At 33.5% G+C, this 19,009-nt stretch overlaps 1 protein-coding gene across 1 annotated transcript in view; it reads left to right on the top strand.

Annotated features, from left to right (window-relative positions):
• The window catches only part of Smp_153990 (hypothetical protein), a gene marked incomplete at both ends in the record, with an annotated part of 58,932 nt that overhangs the window by 11,265 nt on the left and 28,658 nt on the right, over window positions 1-19,009 (top strand). The window contains 2 exons of the mRNA XM_018796972.1: window positions 9,532-9,671; window positions 17,466-17,539. Of these exons, the coding sequence (XP_018652060.1) occupies window positions 9,532-9,671; window positions 17,466-17,539 (214 nt within the window). The remainder of the gene's footprint in view (window positions 1-9,531; window positions 9,672-17,465; window positions 17,540-19,009) is intronic.

Below are 19,009 nucleotides of genomic sequence, written 5' to 3'. Positions count from 1 at the left end.
AGGAATATTCGTTAACTCGATTGTAATTCTTTGTTCATGCCTTGAATTTATCTCTTTACTCATGAAGGTAGAAGACATACTGAGTTGCAAGTACTTTTGTTATCGTTGTCTTCCAACGATTGCCTCTGTGACGAAACTGCTAATTCTGTAACCTGGTGAGAGGGGAAGGCTAGTGTGGCAACTACTAGATTGGTATCATGAGTTGGTTGGTTGGTGAGGTCTTGAGCGTTTAACGATTGACACACGTATTACACATACCGAAATATCTAACTCGTTACTCTATTCTGTGCATCATAATAGTTAGAATTTAGCTGAGAGTGATTATTAGTCCATTGAATCATTAATTTGTATTTGTGATGTGTAAGCTTATGGAGGTTTCAGGATTATTATTTACGTGTTTTTCGTTACCTACAATTGGGGGTGGGGAGATCTTAGGTTGTATCGCTCAAAATCGACTACACGGAAATAAAAATTTCATTCTCCAAATTTTCTCTACATATTGAATTTTCATGTTATTTCATCTGCTAGTATTTATTGACCATTCTTTCGATTTTGTGGAATTTGTTGTATGTCGTTGATATGATTTGTAGTAACTTGGTCATTGAACGTTTGTTCCTATGCCCTATGTTATTCACGATTGATTGACTTACTGTTGTAAAACACAGTCAATTTAATTTTTATATATCTTTGTATTGAAATGTATACTCAACCTACTATTCATCTGGGGACTGAGACTCATGCTAGTATCATTTAAAGTATCCCATATATTAATTTATCTAGCAATACACTGAATGGCTTCAACTAAAGCTCTATATTCCATATAATAGTTGTAGTTTAGGTGTTTTTCTAATTGTTATTCACCAAATAACTGTTCTGAATGCGTATAAGTCATTAAAGCTATTTATTATATTTTTCATGTCATATTTAGTTCGCTTTACTATATAGCAAACCTAAACTTTACATGCACAAGTGTGGTGATTTTTAAGTACTTCAAATGATTGTGGTATTTCCCACCTATACTTAATCTAAATATGTTTCATTATTTCCTTTTCAAGTAATTTAGGTAGACAAACTACTTAAACTTCATGTTATTTTAATATGTAGTGTTATCAAGAACTAAAATTCGCGATTAATATTGACCGACAGATTATTTATTAATGTACCTACCAATGTATAAGTATTGATCAGTCCACCGCCGCTTCTCCTGTGTGCTCACATTTTGATGGTGCTGTAAAATGCTTCATGAATTCATGGTAAACTACTGCGCGTGTGTGTGTAGCGGAGTGTGTGTATGATTTCAAACTTTAAGAAAAATCAAGTACTACTACTTTTATTAGCACGTGCTTAAAAAGTATATTCAAGGTGGTTTCTTTTTCAAAATTACAATAGTAATGCAAATACTGTGAGTGCAGAGTCGTATGTGTAACATTGAGCTCAGTTCCTAGATCGCATGTTCATAACGTACATTTATTAAAGTTTCAAAGAGTTCCACTTATGTCATTGATGGATAAATGCATAAATAAATACTTTTCATTTTGTTGAACTATGCTTTTAATTTCAGTAAATTCGTAGCATACATAAATCATTTGTGGGTATCTGTCTTTAACTTCATTCTCGAATAATCCACTCACTGTTAATTGGTTATTAGGATTAAGAACCTTTTTTGACTGAGGTGTTCGGTTTACGTATACACAGCAATCTACTTACTGAGTCGCTGAAACTCGCCACTAGGATTGCACTACATAAATCGTATATCAATTAGTGACTATCCACCGGTTTATTGTCCAGAAGAATGGGTTATGTGACCCCATAGCTTTTACAAATTCCTGATTACACAAGAATTCCATTTGGTAATTTTTTCCGACTCTTATCAATTTATAGATTAATATTCTTGATGTTAAATTACTGTCAAGTTGATTCAATTTCTCCTATTTCGGTGACTAATGTGTCTTTTTGAACAATATCGTTAGTTAACTGACAAGATTCTAAACTTGTATCAATCAAAACAGTCAAGCCCATTCTAAAACCTTGCCATTTATTTAGGTACATCCTACTATCTCGAATATTGTTTTCATTTAATAAGTACAGGTTTATTCATTTGATTTCGAGCCACATTCAAATAACAACGATTAAAGGTCATAGATTTAGTAGTTTCAAATAAATATCTATCGTTCCTATAAATTAATCCTTTATTTTCTACTAACTAATGACAGACTTAACATCAAAACTATATCAAATCTATTGTTGTTCTGTTTTCCTTATTCATTTATTTCCAACTCCTGCTGTAGTGAATGAGAACACAAGTGGGGACAATCGAATGTATTTGAATACAAAATTACAGAATGTCTTAATAAAATCTGAGAACCATACAATAAATAATTCATTTGCAAAATGTTAATCAATCGTCTCAGACTTGATTTTTCCTTCGTTTCCACAGCAATCATTCTACATTCTCGTTCTCTTTTCTTCTATCTTCTTAACCTTCCGCCGCCAGGCGTTTCACTTTCAATCGGTGATACATACTACTTATATATGTTGACATCAATAGCACATACCACACTACAACTTTAAATACCGTTACATAATCTATTGCACAATATTCTGGTATTATTATATATTCTGTCAGTCATATCGATATGAATTTAAATGAAAAGTGTTGGATTATTGTTTGTTTGTGTTACTTGTTTAATGTTTGACATCTACTGAATTTCTCTTCCAAATAAGTTCTTTTCTTAATTAGCAAGTCATTACTCGAATAAACAACATCACACCTCATTCTATTAATCGATCGTCTGCATGTCTTTTCTAGTTCTTATATTTATTCAGAAATATTTCAACAAAAAACAACAATTAACCCTTTATAATTTAATAAATTTAGTATTATCTACTTATTAAGTGCCGCAGAGTTATTCTCATGAATTCGAAAAATATACCTACTTTGGAATATCACTGATTAGTTACGCACTTATTCTTACTTATGAAAAGAAGAGATAATTTGTAAGTCAATTCACAAAAACACAAGTGCGTATAATGAATATGTAAAGAGAGGGACAGTGAGAGAGTGAATGGAATCATTATTGCTCACCTTAAATAATTTAGAGTAAGTTCAAATACATAATTCTCATTGGATGATACCTCGTATCCTGAAAATTCGATCTCAACTCTAAATCTTAAAACCGTGCTCATACGGTTAAATTAGGCTTGATGAAACTCTCCGAAAATCTAATTTTCTAGAATATACTTAAAAATTACATAAACGTCCACTTTTTTTATAACTAGTAAAATAATGAAGCAACATTATAAGCTCATGGTTATTGTTTTAATATTTAGTGATATATTTACATATTAGCCGTACCCACATGTGAATCATGTATATATATATATATATATATATATATATATATATATATATATATATAGGTAATAAACCCAGTTTGGTATTTTTACGGTCCTCTTATTTAAAATTAGGTTAATTAATGAATATTGGTTTATTAGCCAATAAAATTATTTAATGAGTGTATCGCATGTATGTGTGGAAGTATTGTTATACACCTACCTCGAATGTTTTGTAGCTTTTTATATGCGCTTTGTACTTTTGAATATTTAAACAATGTAATATTTGGTTTGTTTTAATGATGGCGACCAATCTTGGATGAAATCATCTTAGTTCATCGCTATCTACATTTGATTCAATTATCTAATAACACGTTAAGCAAAGTTACATTCAATTAAAGCATTTGGTATATTTTGCTGATCTTGTGATATTGTGTTTAACTAGATAACCAGAAAGTCATTGGTTTGTTCCTACTTAGTAAAGTTTACTTAGCTATACTTTATCAGTAAAGATATTTTATAGCCTACTGCATGGGTATGCGTATATGGTTATTGAGTTGCATATGAAATTTCTGATCGAATTTGATCTCTATTTGGTTCACTTTTAAAGATTTTTATGTCATGTTAGCCAATTTTGGTACTTCAATTAGTAGACAACATTCTTCGAGCGAGACTATAGTCTATAGACGAGCAAATCAAATACCGCCTGTTGGAATTCTGTGCGAAATTCATCACATTCATATAGCTACATGCCATGACTGTACTAAAGCTGATGTCAGGTCGTTATGAAAACGCCAACAGTTGATACTATTTCCTGACCTTATTTTGAATCAAATAAGTGGTTACATTTCTTCAACGTCAAATGTCGTTCATAAATTTGAGTCTAGATAGTTTGTGTTCTACAATTTGTAAACTAATGTTTAACAAATGACTACTAACAAAAGAAATATTTGAAATACTGATTAGTAAGTTTTGTTTAGTAATTGATTAGCATCATGTTTTGCCAAAAAATGTCCATAAAAGTTTTGTTATTCACAATATCAACTGTTATCGCTATGAGTTTATAGGCATCCATATTTTGTAAGGTCTTAATTAACTAGAAGAACAAGTAAAAATTGTCATTATAATCGTTATCGCTTCTGTCCTTAAATTCAATTTCTTAGTTAGGTATTGGTTATAATTATTACAATAAAGCCGTCGAAATAGAAGAATTTGAAGATTTGAACAATGGAACAAATCACCAATTACCTAGTGAAACTCGTCTACGAACCATACCACTAGAACGATTTATTACTGAGGAACAACATATAAATGTAGAGAATTTAAAACATCAATCTCAGCCGATGCGTAATTATTGTGATTCTGAAAGTTTGGTTAAAATGAATATTGTATCCGATGATAATTTAGAGGATCGTACAAGATGGCGTACTTGTCCATCTTTGATAGTAAGTTCAATCGATGTGGTGTGCAACACTGGCGTAAATTTCACGTTCTATATTGGCCTTTTAATCGTTGTGCTTTCAATCAACGCAACTTTTGCATTGTTAACTAACAGCCATCTAACACCTAATTCGCCAAAACTTGAAAATCTGATCAGGCTTAATTATTTTTGTAAGAACTACATAACACAACCATCATTTACAACTAACCATTTTCGCTATACCACTGACTGCTTTTCATCAGGTGTAAAATTATTAGTATATTGTATTCTCTGTCGTGCTAATTAATCAATTACTGATCCAGCTTAATTTTCTTGATTATACTTGTTTTATGAAAATAATGAATCAATTTAGTATATTGTCAATGAAATAGGTCTACTTTTTGATATTATTGAGTAACTGAAGTAATTAATTACTTCTGTTTTCCAGCTGAACTATTTTACTCGATTGTTTTCAATCAATAAACTCCGTTTATCCAGATTTCTATTGAATTGTGATGAGAATTTTACTAGCCAATTATTATAAGACATCGGGAAAAGTATTTGTTGATGAATCTGTTAAAGTCCTGAGTTTGTAAAATTATAGTACCTATTTAGCAGTAGATTCTTATAGTTGAACCTTAAAGAGATGTTCAGGAAAAAGGTGATATCACTGACCCGAATGCCAACTAACTAGTGTTTCAGGTTTGGTTGTATTTACGACTACTTTTTATGAAGATCAAGCATATGAAGAGGTGGTTTTCGTCACAGACTGACACTTATTTGGACAACCATTCAAAATCAGGGAGCACTGAACAGATCTTTCGTTTTAGTAAGAGACTCCTCAGAGGTCCGTATATTCGGTCACATCAGTGATCGAGTCGAGGACCTTTAGGTTTCGTCATAGCTTGTGCCTAATGCATTGAATTGGAATCGATTTGTTAATATTTTCAAGTTGTCGTGATATAATGTGGTGATATGCATAATCTATTCTTTTTCTATCTATCGCTTCCTACAGGATTTTGATTTATGCTGCATAATTAGTGACCAGTTAGTCGTGTATCAACATCTTATCACTCGTTTATTTATCCATGATGTAACTGACAAGTAGTCGGGACATATGCTTTTTTGTTACCCACTAAACAATTGGCGAAGTAGCCAACTGGTGGGCTCATATATATATATATATATACTGCTAATAATATTACTAATAGTAATAATAATATTACTATTGTGGGTTCGCTCTTAGTTCTTGGCTAATATCGGTTTACTTCACAAGTTATTAATGATAATTTGTAAAATATTTAATTACTACTATTTTTTTCTGTTACTAATACGTCTGGTGAATACACTACAGTGTAGGTATTTTTCAACTCCTCATTCTCATCAGAAGTTTATGCTTTTTTATTTAGTGCTTTTGTCGCTCTCTTATCTTGAAATATTCCCATCAAATTGGCCACCATTTTTACAATGTTATGTGTGCCTAACACTTATTGTCCGTCATCTGTAGTTTTTTGGGTTTTTTTTCTATCTTTTGTCATGCAAATATAATGGCGCCAGTGTAACACCCTTTTCATCATGTAAATTCGTTTCTGTTGGCAAATTTAAAATTAACTCAATTTGTTATTTGTTTCTTGAAAATAATCTTGGTTAACTAGTGTTATAACAGTCAATCCTAAATGGCTGTTTTAAACAGAGGTGTCTGTAACCTTGGCTTTATAATGATGCATAGATTTATATCTATGTAAAAGAGCATGTGTATCGTTGGTGTATGCCAATAAATGTCGCTAATATATATTAGTAGTACTGTTCTTCCTATAAGATTGGTTTTTTACATAAACACTCAGTTGAGTTAGGTGGATGCTAAATCATCCAACTACTTAGTTACTTTAAAAGCGAATCTTTGAATAATTAGCTACACTTTAAAGGCAATAACAATCGACAGTTCCATGACCTAATATACACCCATCGGTTTTATTATCGATGGATGTGATCAATAATAGGCTTAATTTCGACTAAAATACTGGAACTATTAAGATTCTGATTGTAGTCGAACTGCAGTCAAGCATAAAAAATCAAACGAAATGTATCAAACGGAATACAAACATGGTGGTAGTGACCGAAATATACGGGAATATGTTCACCAACAGGAAGTTGTAGAATTTATTCACACAGTACTCAATAGAAAAATCAATCAATCCAACGAAGACAAAACTCATTGTTAATTATATAATGCTAACACCATCTATTTTTGAAGTTTCATTTCAAGAAGTCGGTCATAAGTGCTATATTGAAAGCTTTGTAACCTGGAGAGGATGTCAATGAAAAGAATACTGATTCATGACAATCAATTTCATTTCAAAGCGAAATTAGATGAGCTACATATAAACTTAATGTATGTTGAATGCATGTAACATAAAAATAAATTAGTTGGAGAACAGTGGTCTATTGGTTATTGATCATTGGTTTGAAGCTTAAACCTTAGGTTTCATCTAGTTTGGTTTGAGCGACCTGGTAGTTATCATCACGATGCACACAAATATGATTACACGAACTGGTACTTAATTACGAATTTGTTCTTTTTTTAACTCAATACACTTTGTTGATATTTACAGAGGAATGAATAGTTTTAAGTGCTCATAACTGTGGTTAGGAAATTTTCAGAGTATAAATTGACCAAGTCTTTTAAATTGCTTACAGTCAAAAAATTAAATAATGTGTTCTATTGACTGCTTACTTGAGGTTGTACTCAAGACCTATTAACTTATCGGCGAAACTAATGTTGCTATACAGTGTAAACGTAAATGTTAAAAAATGTTTATATTGTCTTCACTCAAAGTTAATTATCAGTGAAGGCTTCAGTTGAGATGGCTGGGACATGTGTTACGTATGCCCAACCACCGACTGCCCCGACGTGCAATGCTTTATGGTGTACGAATAGGTTGGAAGAAAGCTATGGGCGGCCATACCAAAACATGGCATAAATCCATGAAGTCGCTGACAAGTGGACTGGGCCGTGTTGGTAGGTGTAAACTACCTGGTTGGGATTCGCAAGATGATAGCAATCGATGGTTAGAGACCTTGAATGATATGGCTCAAAATCGTTTGCAATGGCGAAGGTACATCCACTCTTTGTGTTCTACCAAATTCTAATCTTCTGAATTCTTCATGTCTCTATCATTTTTCTCTTTCCAAATTTATTTCACTGTATTATACTCCTTCGATAACATCTTCAAACCCTTATCTTTCACATAATACTTATACTCTTACTACTTCTACCAATATGGGATTTGAATCGACAACTTCATCTCTGTGATAATGTGGTATGGCAACTCGAACTGATGTATGTAGGTACGAAGTTCTACGTTGTAACTGACTGACTGACCGAAGACTTCAGTAATAAAATTATTGTTTTACGAATCAATGATACTTTGAAGAATAAAAAGATCAAAGTAATTGACACTGGTAACCTTCATTCTAGGTAATTACTATACCATGCCCAGTCATTGTTCGTGTGTTCGAGTCTATTTGTACAAAGTAATCCATACTTCAATGTTTAAATGATAATTTACTTTAATTAATTACGTTTTATTTAATTAAAATAACTCATAATGTCATTGAATAAGAAAAAGAGTATTCAGTGAAGAAAATTTTCTTTTCAACGAAATCATTTACTCCTGTAGACATATATTTTCTATATGACTATATATGCGAATGTACAGCGTAAGTAAATGATTTCGTCGAAAAGAAAATTTTCTTCTCTGAATACTCTTTTACGTTTTATTTCTTACATTTTGTGTACAATTGCTAGAATTCCTTTTTTTTCAAATTTACAAATATTTTACAGATTAAATTAGTTAGCATATCTATTGTTTTCTTTTCTTATACACAATCACTTATTACTGAAAATACCTTACAACTATAAAACCAATTAAAATTATCTAAAGTGATGTAATATTATAGGAACATTTTGAGTTGAAGCAATGTTTTTCTTAATCCCATCGATACAATACGAAAAAGGACTGCTAAAGACATGAATATTTCCACATTAGTATTAATAAATATACTACCAAATAAATTTAATTGTTAACATATCTTTATATGAACTACAATTTTGTTTCATACAGGGTTCCAAAATGGATAAAAATATTTACATGAATAGTAGTACGTCGATGACGGTAATCAAAACAACTAATTAATTATCATTTGTTTTTATTTATATTCAAAGTTCATTTCTAATTTACTGAAATATTTATTTGAATTCTTATTTTAATATTTTTCTTATTTCCATGTTAATTAACATGTTTAAATTAACGATATTTAAGTGTATAGTAGATTTATTCAATATGTTTACTCTTGTTTCAGTCAAGTCTATGGTTTAACAGGTATATGTATATATATTCTTATAAAATTGTATCATATGAGTTGAGTTTCTCTAACAACTTATATCCTAATTTTTAGCTTGCCTTTATGATGATGAATTAATCATGAATTTTTCTGTGCATGCGTATATGATATGCATTGGATTTGATGAAAAATATCTACCAGTTGACTTTGAAGCAGGAATACCGTGAAAATAAAGTTCTTCATTTTTTATTTCAGTCATGACATCATATAATTTTACTTTCCATTGCTCGTTCTTTGTTTGCCTTTATTCTTTTTTTTTTGGTCATTTAGTTCTACTCTTTTATGCTTCGTTAATTTTCATCTCCCTGGTTCTATATAGTTTGTTGAATAATTGAATAATTTGTATATACATAAAGATTATTGTTTTATTTTAGCTTCCAACGAGAGAATCAATTGAACAGCCAAGGTGTCATGCTTGTGCAGAGGTGGTCTATCCTTTAGAAGCTTTACAGACTATTGGTCGAGTTTATCATAAAACCTGTTTCAAGTGTCATCAATGTCATCGTGTTCTAAGGTAATTTATTCTCAAATAATAGTAATTACTATTCATTCTTGTTGATTATTCTCATAAGATTTTATTTAAAGACTTCCAGGTAGTTGAGTTTCAAATTTTTTGTTGCAGTGTTAACTTAATGTTTAGAACAAATGACTATTGATAAGTGAGTTGCATCTTTGAAACCCTCTCCTCCCCAAACTTCGACTTGGATAGTCGAGTGGAATCACTAACCATGTATGCATATACCATTACTTAATGGTTAGTATAAATTCCTAGGCAGTGGTGACTATTTTGAATATTGACATTAGTTTTGTCTATCAAACTGACCCACCTGAAGTTTACTAAAATAACTGTTTAGTACTTGATGATCGTCTGCCGTACATTGATTATTTATTTATTATTTATTTAAACACAAATATTGGTACAAGGAAGCACCAGATAAATATGCGCCTCACAAATCGCATTTGATTTGTGTGAGGGCTGTGATACTGCCCAGGTGCCCAAACTGAAGCAGGTGGTTTTCTTAGGGGGCCACACCCCGAGCCTTTGACCTGAAGGTCTAGTCCACAAGGCAGTGGAGCATCGTGAGGAGATGCAGTCCCATGGTAGCCGGTGACCAACGATTGGTTCATACGCCATTTTTTCCTTCAGGATCCTGGAGCCCATGTTCACCATTGGTTTGGAATCAGGGTTTTCCAACTCCCCTAGGTGAACTCTCCGTGTCCAGCAACCCGGTTAAAGTGCCGGACATTCGCCTTTCGTCCTCTCAATTTTGTAAACAACACCGGTGTCACGAGAAGGCAGTGAGTAGGACTTCCCTGACAGAGGCTATATATTCTCGTGGCCATATGAGAGCATTTCGAGAGGGAGAGCGGACTCTCCCCACTCTCGGCCGTACCAGGGTATTTGGGGGCAACATCATCGATCACCAAGACAACTTTCTGATAGTTCCTTGGACTGAGGCATAATATGCTAGTTATATCCATGGTTGTTCCGTCTCCCAGATACCTCCGTTTACTCACAGCCATTTCTTCAATTTGTGATCACTTTGTTTTGTTGGCCCGTGAACCTATAGATGATATATATTTGTTCAGATCCTCTTGATCCCCAGCTGGCCTAGGCAGGATGTAATTTCATAGCTATCAAAACATTAACTGTGGCCTGTCAATATCATTTTCGGAACTTCATGGTCCGCTACAACATGTCGAATTACTACCTCCGCCACTGTTCTTCCTTGTTGGTCAGGAATGGCAACCATGTTCAACCATCGTGTAGCGTGCTCCATCATCACCAACAGGTACTGATTCCCGTTAGATGCTCGTGGAAACGGTCCCATAATGTCTACTGACCGTAGACCTCTCACGGTTGCCTCAGGAATGGGCAGCAGAGGCATGCTTATGCACTGATCTCCATTCATTAATTGGTCTTAGGAACAGGCAAGTACATATATCTTCACGTCCCCCTTCAGCCTTGGCCGCTATAGACTTTTTCGTGAGAGGCTGGTTGTTCTCCTAACACCTGCATGAGCCGTTTGGTGGCATTCATCGATCACCTCACAGCGTAATTGTCTCGTGATTACCGCTACTTAGCTCCCGTCGTCTCCTCTCCAAGTTAGCGTTCCTGAAGCATTTAGACTTAACCGATCTATCTGGTTGAGAAGTGTGGTTACATTCTGGTTAGGTTCGGTGTATTAGCGTCAGCCCTTTCGGCTAGCGCTCATCTCTCTGCCTTGAGCTTTGAATTGGGATCCTGACAATGAACAATTGTTCCTGGATCCAACTGCACTGTGTTGACTCCGAAGACCACTTCGGGTAAATCGCCATCGTTCTCTGGTCGCATTAGATTATCTGCAACCATATTTTCTCTCATTATTTGACCAATCGTAAAACCATGCTTCTGTACGCGCAACGTCTGTCATGATAATTTCCTCCAAGGGTCTTTTGTTGTTTTACCCATTGTAGTGGAATTGTCGACCAAGTATATACGATTTCCATTTGTCTACCACCCAGATGATCACTAAAAATTCTTTTCCAGTGGTTGAGAACTTCTGTTACTTATTATCGTATATCCTTCAATTAGCCCCTCCACGGAGACTGGCGTCTTGTATTCGTTCGTTACTGTTGACACAGCCGAACTCGTCAGTTGTAAAGCTGCTCTAGCCATTTTCTGGATGTCCTTTGGCTGTGCGACATTCGCCACCCAAAGCTGTTGGCCTATCATCCCGGGAACACTCTGGGAATTAAAATGCCAGCAACTATTCTTTCGATTCCCCTTCCAGTGCATGTAATGCACGTTGAAGCAAGTTAGTTGGCGTAGATGTCAATACAAGTAGGTCTCGGTCTGGCGCAAGATGCGTAACTTGAAACTTCTGTAATACTGCCTACTGCTAAGCCAGACCTTCAGACTCCGTCAGCACCCGAGAAACGAGGATGTCCCGTGATTCCTCTCCATCATCAGGAGCGACAGCGTCGGAAGCCTCCTTTGCCCTGCTGCACACTTGTGTCCCCAAGACTGTCACCTTCACTCACTGCTACTACGCAACAACCAGCGCTTCTATGTCCTAGAACTGGCTCAGATAGCTCTTCATGTCTTCATCTTCAAACGACTCTGGTCACGGCATTTTCCCCCTGATTCTTGGCAGCGACACCAAATATAGAACGAGGCAATGGGCAAAAGGAATGTTTATTATGATAAATTACAGTGCAACTATAGTATGTATACATAGCCTTCGATCATCCACTTGCATCTTGCAATGTTTCCTGCAATCTGATCTCTTGTCTCAGTCTTACGACCGTGACAGCTTCGACGCCACTTTCCTCTATATACTACTTACAAGCGATCTTTTTAATGATATTCACCACACCTTTAAACGATTTATGGAATTCCGTATCTCACTGTGGATCGTGTGATATATGTTTTTATCCATTATTAGTTTACATAATAAACTGACATCAGTTGAAGGTTTTGTCTTAATTTGGGCACACTCTCAGAAATGTACACCTGTAAGACTTGTATCTCACAGTTTCTATTCCGTTTAGAGTTGTGTGTGCACTAATACAGAATATCAGATATGTACAAAACTGTTCACTGCTTACTACTTTTTTGTTTCGCAACTGATTTTTGTTTGTAATCAAAATTACCCTGAATTCTCGCATATTTTCCGAGAATCCCCGCTATACACTGAAATGTACACATATTTGAATGATGAAACATAGTGTTATGTCTAGAGCTTGTATTCTTTCTATACCGCGTACAACTTGAGCACTCAAACTCTAAAACCCTCCAAGTCGCAAGTTAGAAGGCAGAAGACCAGTGGGGAGGAATCTTATTCTAAACAGTGTCAAATGTGGTATAAAACACTTAGGTATTTATAGTTTTTAGTAAAAGCGAAATCATTATTACAGTCACTCAATCCTCATGCAGTGGCTTTTAGCATTTGTCTAATCTGGAAGCTACACGTCGAGATTGTGGAGTGTTCTTCCGAAAGATGGTTGGATGAAATGCTTTCAGCCCTTCCAGAGCTTCCTTGAGTTCATCGGGGGCCGTCCTCTTCAAAGTTTCTTTTTTGTGAATTTCTGCTTATGTCCACTTAAAACTTGGTTACCGCATTCCTCTTGTGGTTCTTCTTGAAGGCTGTACTGTTCTGCCTTTTCGTCTTTTATATCTGCTTTTGTTCTCCTTAGGGCTTTTTCGAGATGAATCCACGAGCATCGGAAACGGAAGTCGGCTTTATGTAATCATTGTTCTACCATTCCTTGGAATTTGATTGACATATCTTATACAATTCTTGACACTTCTCCGGACTCTAAATACAGTACTTTTCCAATCCGACGTTCAATAATACCTGGTTCCCATTTTCTGTTACCTTGATAAGACTTGATAAGTACTCTTTCGCCCACCTGGAAGCTGCGAGTAGCCATCCGATATTCGTTTGTAGGTCTACTTACCTTACCTCCGCTTCTTGTTTTATATGGGAACCAATTAATCTCGAGAGGGCATCTGCTTATCCGAAATCCTTTATCGATTGATATTTTATCTTGAAATCATAGCCCAGCAGTGTAGTTTTCCATCGTTGTACACGATTTGCTGTATAAACACAGATTCCCTTCTTAGATCCAAAAACTGTAAGTAGCAGTTTGTGGTCTGTTAATAACATAAACCGTCTGCCGAATAGCATCTTGTGAAACTTCTTCACAGCAAAGATAATGGAGAGAGCTTCCTTCTCTATCTAACTATAGTTAATTTTGGTCGTTGTCAGTGATCGTTCAGCGTGGGCAATAGCTTTCTCAAAATTGGGAGGGCTGAACCATAGTTTTTTATGTAGAATGTTTGACGATAGGAGCTGTTTTAGTTTTAGGAATGTTTCTTGACCAGATCCTTTCAGTATTCTTTGTTAGTAAATAATTCAGCAGGGCAAGCAGACGATGGAGATCAGGAAGAAATAGTATTTAAAGCTTACGAGTAATCTACTTCATGGAAAGGTAAAATGTAGATACTTAATACCTCTTCTTTTAATTATTTGTTACATATTAATGTTCGCCGCTTGTTTCACTGACCACTTTCTCAAGCACCTCATCAGTGACCACTATGTTATAAATGTTTAAAACTAACATCAGTTGAAATAGTTTGTGATTTATTTTTGTGTATTATTACTACTGAATAGAATTCTATAAGTCTTTGTTGGTACATGAGTTGTTTGAGTGGATATATATCGTTTATTACATTTAAAAGTTGAACTAACTGGTAATATAATGCATTGGAGCCGTTCCAACCGATTCTGAACTATGTCACCCAGTCTCCAACCGTTGGTTACGGTAATCACACCACCCTAATCATAGAGTCTGAACCTATGAACATGGCTAAGTCCAGTAGTCATTGACTTCGTGAACTGATTCCACTTTTCGGTTTGTCGGCTCCTAACTTTTTTCCAAACCATATCATTTAAGATACAACCATATGTATATCTTTAGATACGATTGCTTTAGTTTTTTCACTATTCCGTTTATGTCAAGAATCTGATAGTAAATACAGAAAGAAGTTGAGTTTTGTATGGATTTATTATCATTTTCGTAATGTGTTAGTTACTTTTAAGATTGAATTGGTTTCATTTCAACAAATAGCCATAAATGTACTTTACAGCATTCATTATCTAATTAAGGTAATTAAGGTCAAATTATTTGCAATGACATGGTGCATTGATACTGGTAAATCCAAGGAATTTAACTTAGTAAAGCGCGATTAAATGTGATAATTGTTGTTTGTTTGTTCTTTTGTAAAGACATTTTACAATATAAATGTACATATTTCCCTAAATCGCCACTTTAATTATACATTTCAGCTGTGTTGGTGATGATGATAATGATGATGACTAGGTAGATAGATAAGTTGATTTTGAAAAAGTGCATGGCACACAACTCATTTCCAACACTAATATATATATATATATATATATATATATATATATATATGATTAGATAGAATGAATGTATTTTATTAATTTTATTAACTAGTTTTAATGTCATTTAAATGATAGAAAATGTGTACTTTAATATTGATATATTCTACAGTTCAATTGCAAAGACCATTTTCTAATATATTTAGAAATTTATTACTCATTTCATGTTCTAATTACTAAGTTAAAGCAATAAAGTTCTGTGCGCATTCACATATCAATGTATATATATGCATAGGGTCAAGGTGGACACTTTCAAACTAGCGCACACAAATACCTAAATAGAAGCAGATTTTAAAGAAGAGTTATATACTTGAAAAAAAGGAGAATTAATTACATTAGGTATGTATGTAGCATGTGTAACTAACTAATTATATCGATTGCATGTGAGATCATTAAATTTCTCCATAAATTTATGTAATGCATATTCTACTTTCTGTTCATCTTATAAGTAGTAATATTAACCATTATAATAATATTACTACACACTGCTTTATTGTCAAGCTATTTTGACAGTCATCATTATTGTCGATTATGATATGTGTGTGTATGAATATGTTTGTACATTACATAAAGCTGCTTATCATTCAAATGCTTTATGATTTGTGACAATTACTCAAGTTGTACCGAAGATCACAGTGTTGGCAGTAATAATAATTGATAATTCCATCACTTAAAATTAACAACGATATAATTAAAACTGATAAACTCCAACGGTTATATATTTGTACTGAATGTTGCACAATGCAATTACTAGACTATGCTGATTTCTTTCTCGCATATTCGGGATAATATTTGAATAAATTTTATCAATTAATGTCATGCCTCATTTCAACCAGCTTTCCACTCAAATATATAAAAAAATCTTCGATGCCAATTAGAGATATACATATACGACAGCTGGTTTGACTTGATTCACAAAGATGTTAAAAACGGTTCGTTATATTTGATGAAAACCTTGATTCATTTCATAGTTCTGTCGAGATAAATTGATAGCTCTAATACTATTATTCATCAAAACATATCGTATTCTTTTCTCTAATTCAGTTCAACAAGAATTTATTCTCTCTATTTCAGAGTACGAGATAAACTTACCCTGGATAAGCTTGCTTCATATCAATAATATCTACAATTAGTCTAAAAATAGTTTCATCTATCAGACTTGCACACAAATATAACACAGTTTGTGTAGTAATATTTAAAAGATTTTTATCAAATAACGCTGTTAAAGAATCAACAACTGTAGTTCATAAATGGTATTTAATTTCAGATGTGTTTCACCCAATCTTCACATGTCCTTTTGAGGTTTAAGGGTTAACGTTTATCCAAAATATTTCTAGTCAATGTGTTCGTGCAGCTACATCACTGAAGAATAATGATAGGAATAAGTTGAAATACTGAATTTATTATACAATACAAACTTTTAAACACAAATTATATCATATACTAAAACATGTTCATTGCACGTTGGTTCAATCATAAATGTGAATTAACAAATATTCTGTCATCGTAATAAGACCTTAACAGTGAAAAGTGAACATTGTAGTGGTGCCTACTTGAACTGATGAATACGTATTTTGCGCGAAAGAAAATCAGCTTTTAAACTTTGGAAGTTGTGGAAAGAACATTTTTCAAATATAGTGATGTAAACTGTCATAAACAATGAATTATCAAACTATTTGGTAAACCGAATGTTTTTCTAAATCTAGGAACTAAATATGATAATAGATTTATATAATTGACCCGGTTCTAAAGAAAGGCTTGGTTGCCTGACTGGTGACGTCTCTGACTTGTACTAAGGTACACATTTGAGCTTATAACCAAGCACCAGTCTCTGGAAATTTTTAGATAATTCACGTTGATTAGTTATAACGGACATGAGCATAAATTTTTGGCTTCTAACTCACCGACTTTGCCTATTGGATTTAATTATACATAAGCGTATCAATGAGCTTTGTGAATTATGTACGCAACATAATTAGGCCATCAGTAACAATCAAAGCAATAATATATACATAAGACATACAATGATTAAAGGTAAATGTTTATTGATGATTGTATGACGTTTTTCGAAATACATATACACATACCTGTTTCGAAGTTGAAACAAATTGACCATTCAGCATTGTAGCTAGTTAGTTAATCGCGCACAACATATTTAATAAGTTATCTCTGTTTGCATGTCAGATACTGTATATACTTAATTATTTTTGTTATATATTTACAAAATCCATGTCAGTAATTGGCGTTAATTATTTATCAATTGCCATATTGTTCTAAATTATGCTTGCTGCTTAGATTTTGCATCTAGGCACAACTTGTTTTTTCACTCATTCTTTATTGTTGAAAACTTTTTACAGCTTGGGCAAATACAGTGTATGGGAAGGCAATCCATACTGTGAGCCACATTATCTTGTATTGTTCAAAGCGTTTGGTAAGTTGAATAATTATTCTCTATTTCTACTAGATTTTTCAAGTCTTTAATTGATTAAAATGTATGTGCGTGTGTTTATTTGAATAAAGTTATCAATACCAATAATGTTGTAGTGGCATCCTTCCTTACTTGTGGGTTCATCAACCCTGTAGTTTGATGAGTTCATTTTCGAATTTTGATATAAGTTACATTGTAACACTATTTAATCAAGTTGAAATTGTTCTAATTATTTTCAAAATGGTTTGTATTATGAAGTGAACGCTAAGATATGTGAAATAACAATCTATATAACTAGTGATGAGACTGTTTCATAAACCCTCTATGGCAATGATGTGATATCTGTTACCCTAAAATATACATGATGTTTTAATTATTCCACTTGCTCGATGAGTTTGCTTTTTAAACATTACTTATAATAACTATTTGCTTACAACAGTTATGACTATTAGAGTATATATTCAGCCAATAATACTGGACTTTAAAACGATATCATCTGTCATTTTTGCATCCGTTTGTTCTTCACATAATTAACAGCCATTTCAGTATCAGTATTCAATTCAAACAATTTATGAATCATGTCTTTTTAAGTAATGTTTCCTAAAGGTTCCCTCTTCATTTTGTGTCAACCTGTTTTTATCTGTAGATTGACGTTCATTCCTTAATCGTTTATAAAACATATAAATTATATCAATTAAAGTGTGCTGTTGCGCTTTAATAGTAGATTTAGATTTTGTTTGAGGTCATGGTAGCCGAGATGTCGGATACTATTATTAGTTGTCGTCAACCACTTCTCTCAATGTCAATTACTGATGAAGGCTATGTTTTAAAAATATAGACAAAATGATGGTAGACTTCTACGTTATGCATATGCATCAGCTGTACGTCGTCTCTACCCACAGTTTATCTGCATTGTCACGGTAACCGATCCACTGTTACGCTTCTCTTCCTTTCTTTCCTTGTTTTCAAAGAGTATTTAAACTTTTGTTTTTTTTCTGATCATATATTTATTTAATTATAATAACACATTCATTGTTCTTCTCAGTCAAATTTTCATTTATAATTTATGGTTAATGTAACTAGCCCCATTATTTTGACGTAATTTGCGAAAACGTTTGACTCCTTACCTACGTAAGCATCCAGATACTTTTGTCTTCTAATGCCATCTTTAACTATTATTATTATTATTATTATTATTATCACTGCTATTCTGGTTAATATGTTTTTTGACAGTTACTACTATTTTCATCCGGTGTTCATCTTGTTATGCTAACGAGGTATGGCAACTTGGACCGATGCATATATGTGCCTGGTCCTACGTTGCAACCGACTGACTATTTTCATCATTTTGCCCATCCTGGTCTCTCACTTTATCCGTTCACTAATAAATTAGACCTGTATGAATAGAAAAAGTATTCATAATTATTTTTTATCAGTTAATTAATTTTTCATAGTTGAAAGCGTGAGTCAATT

The sequence above is a fragment of the Schistosoma mansoni genome, chromosome 4 (assembly GCF_000237925.1).
Source record: "Schistosoma mansoni strain Puerto Rico chromosome 4, complete genome".
Classification (NCBI taxonomy): Eukaryota; Metazoa; Platyhelminthes; class Trematoda; order Strigeidida; family Schistosomatidae; genus Schistosoma; species Schistosoma mansoni.
Note: the sequence above shows the minus strand (reverse complement) of the source record. Positions and strands in the feature narration are given on the sequence as shown.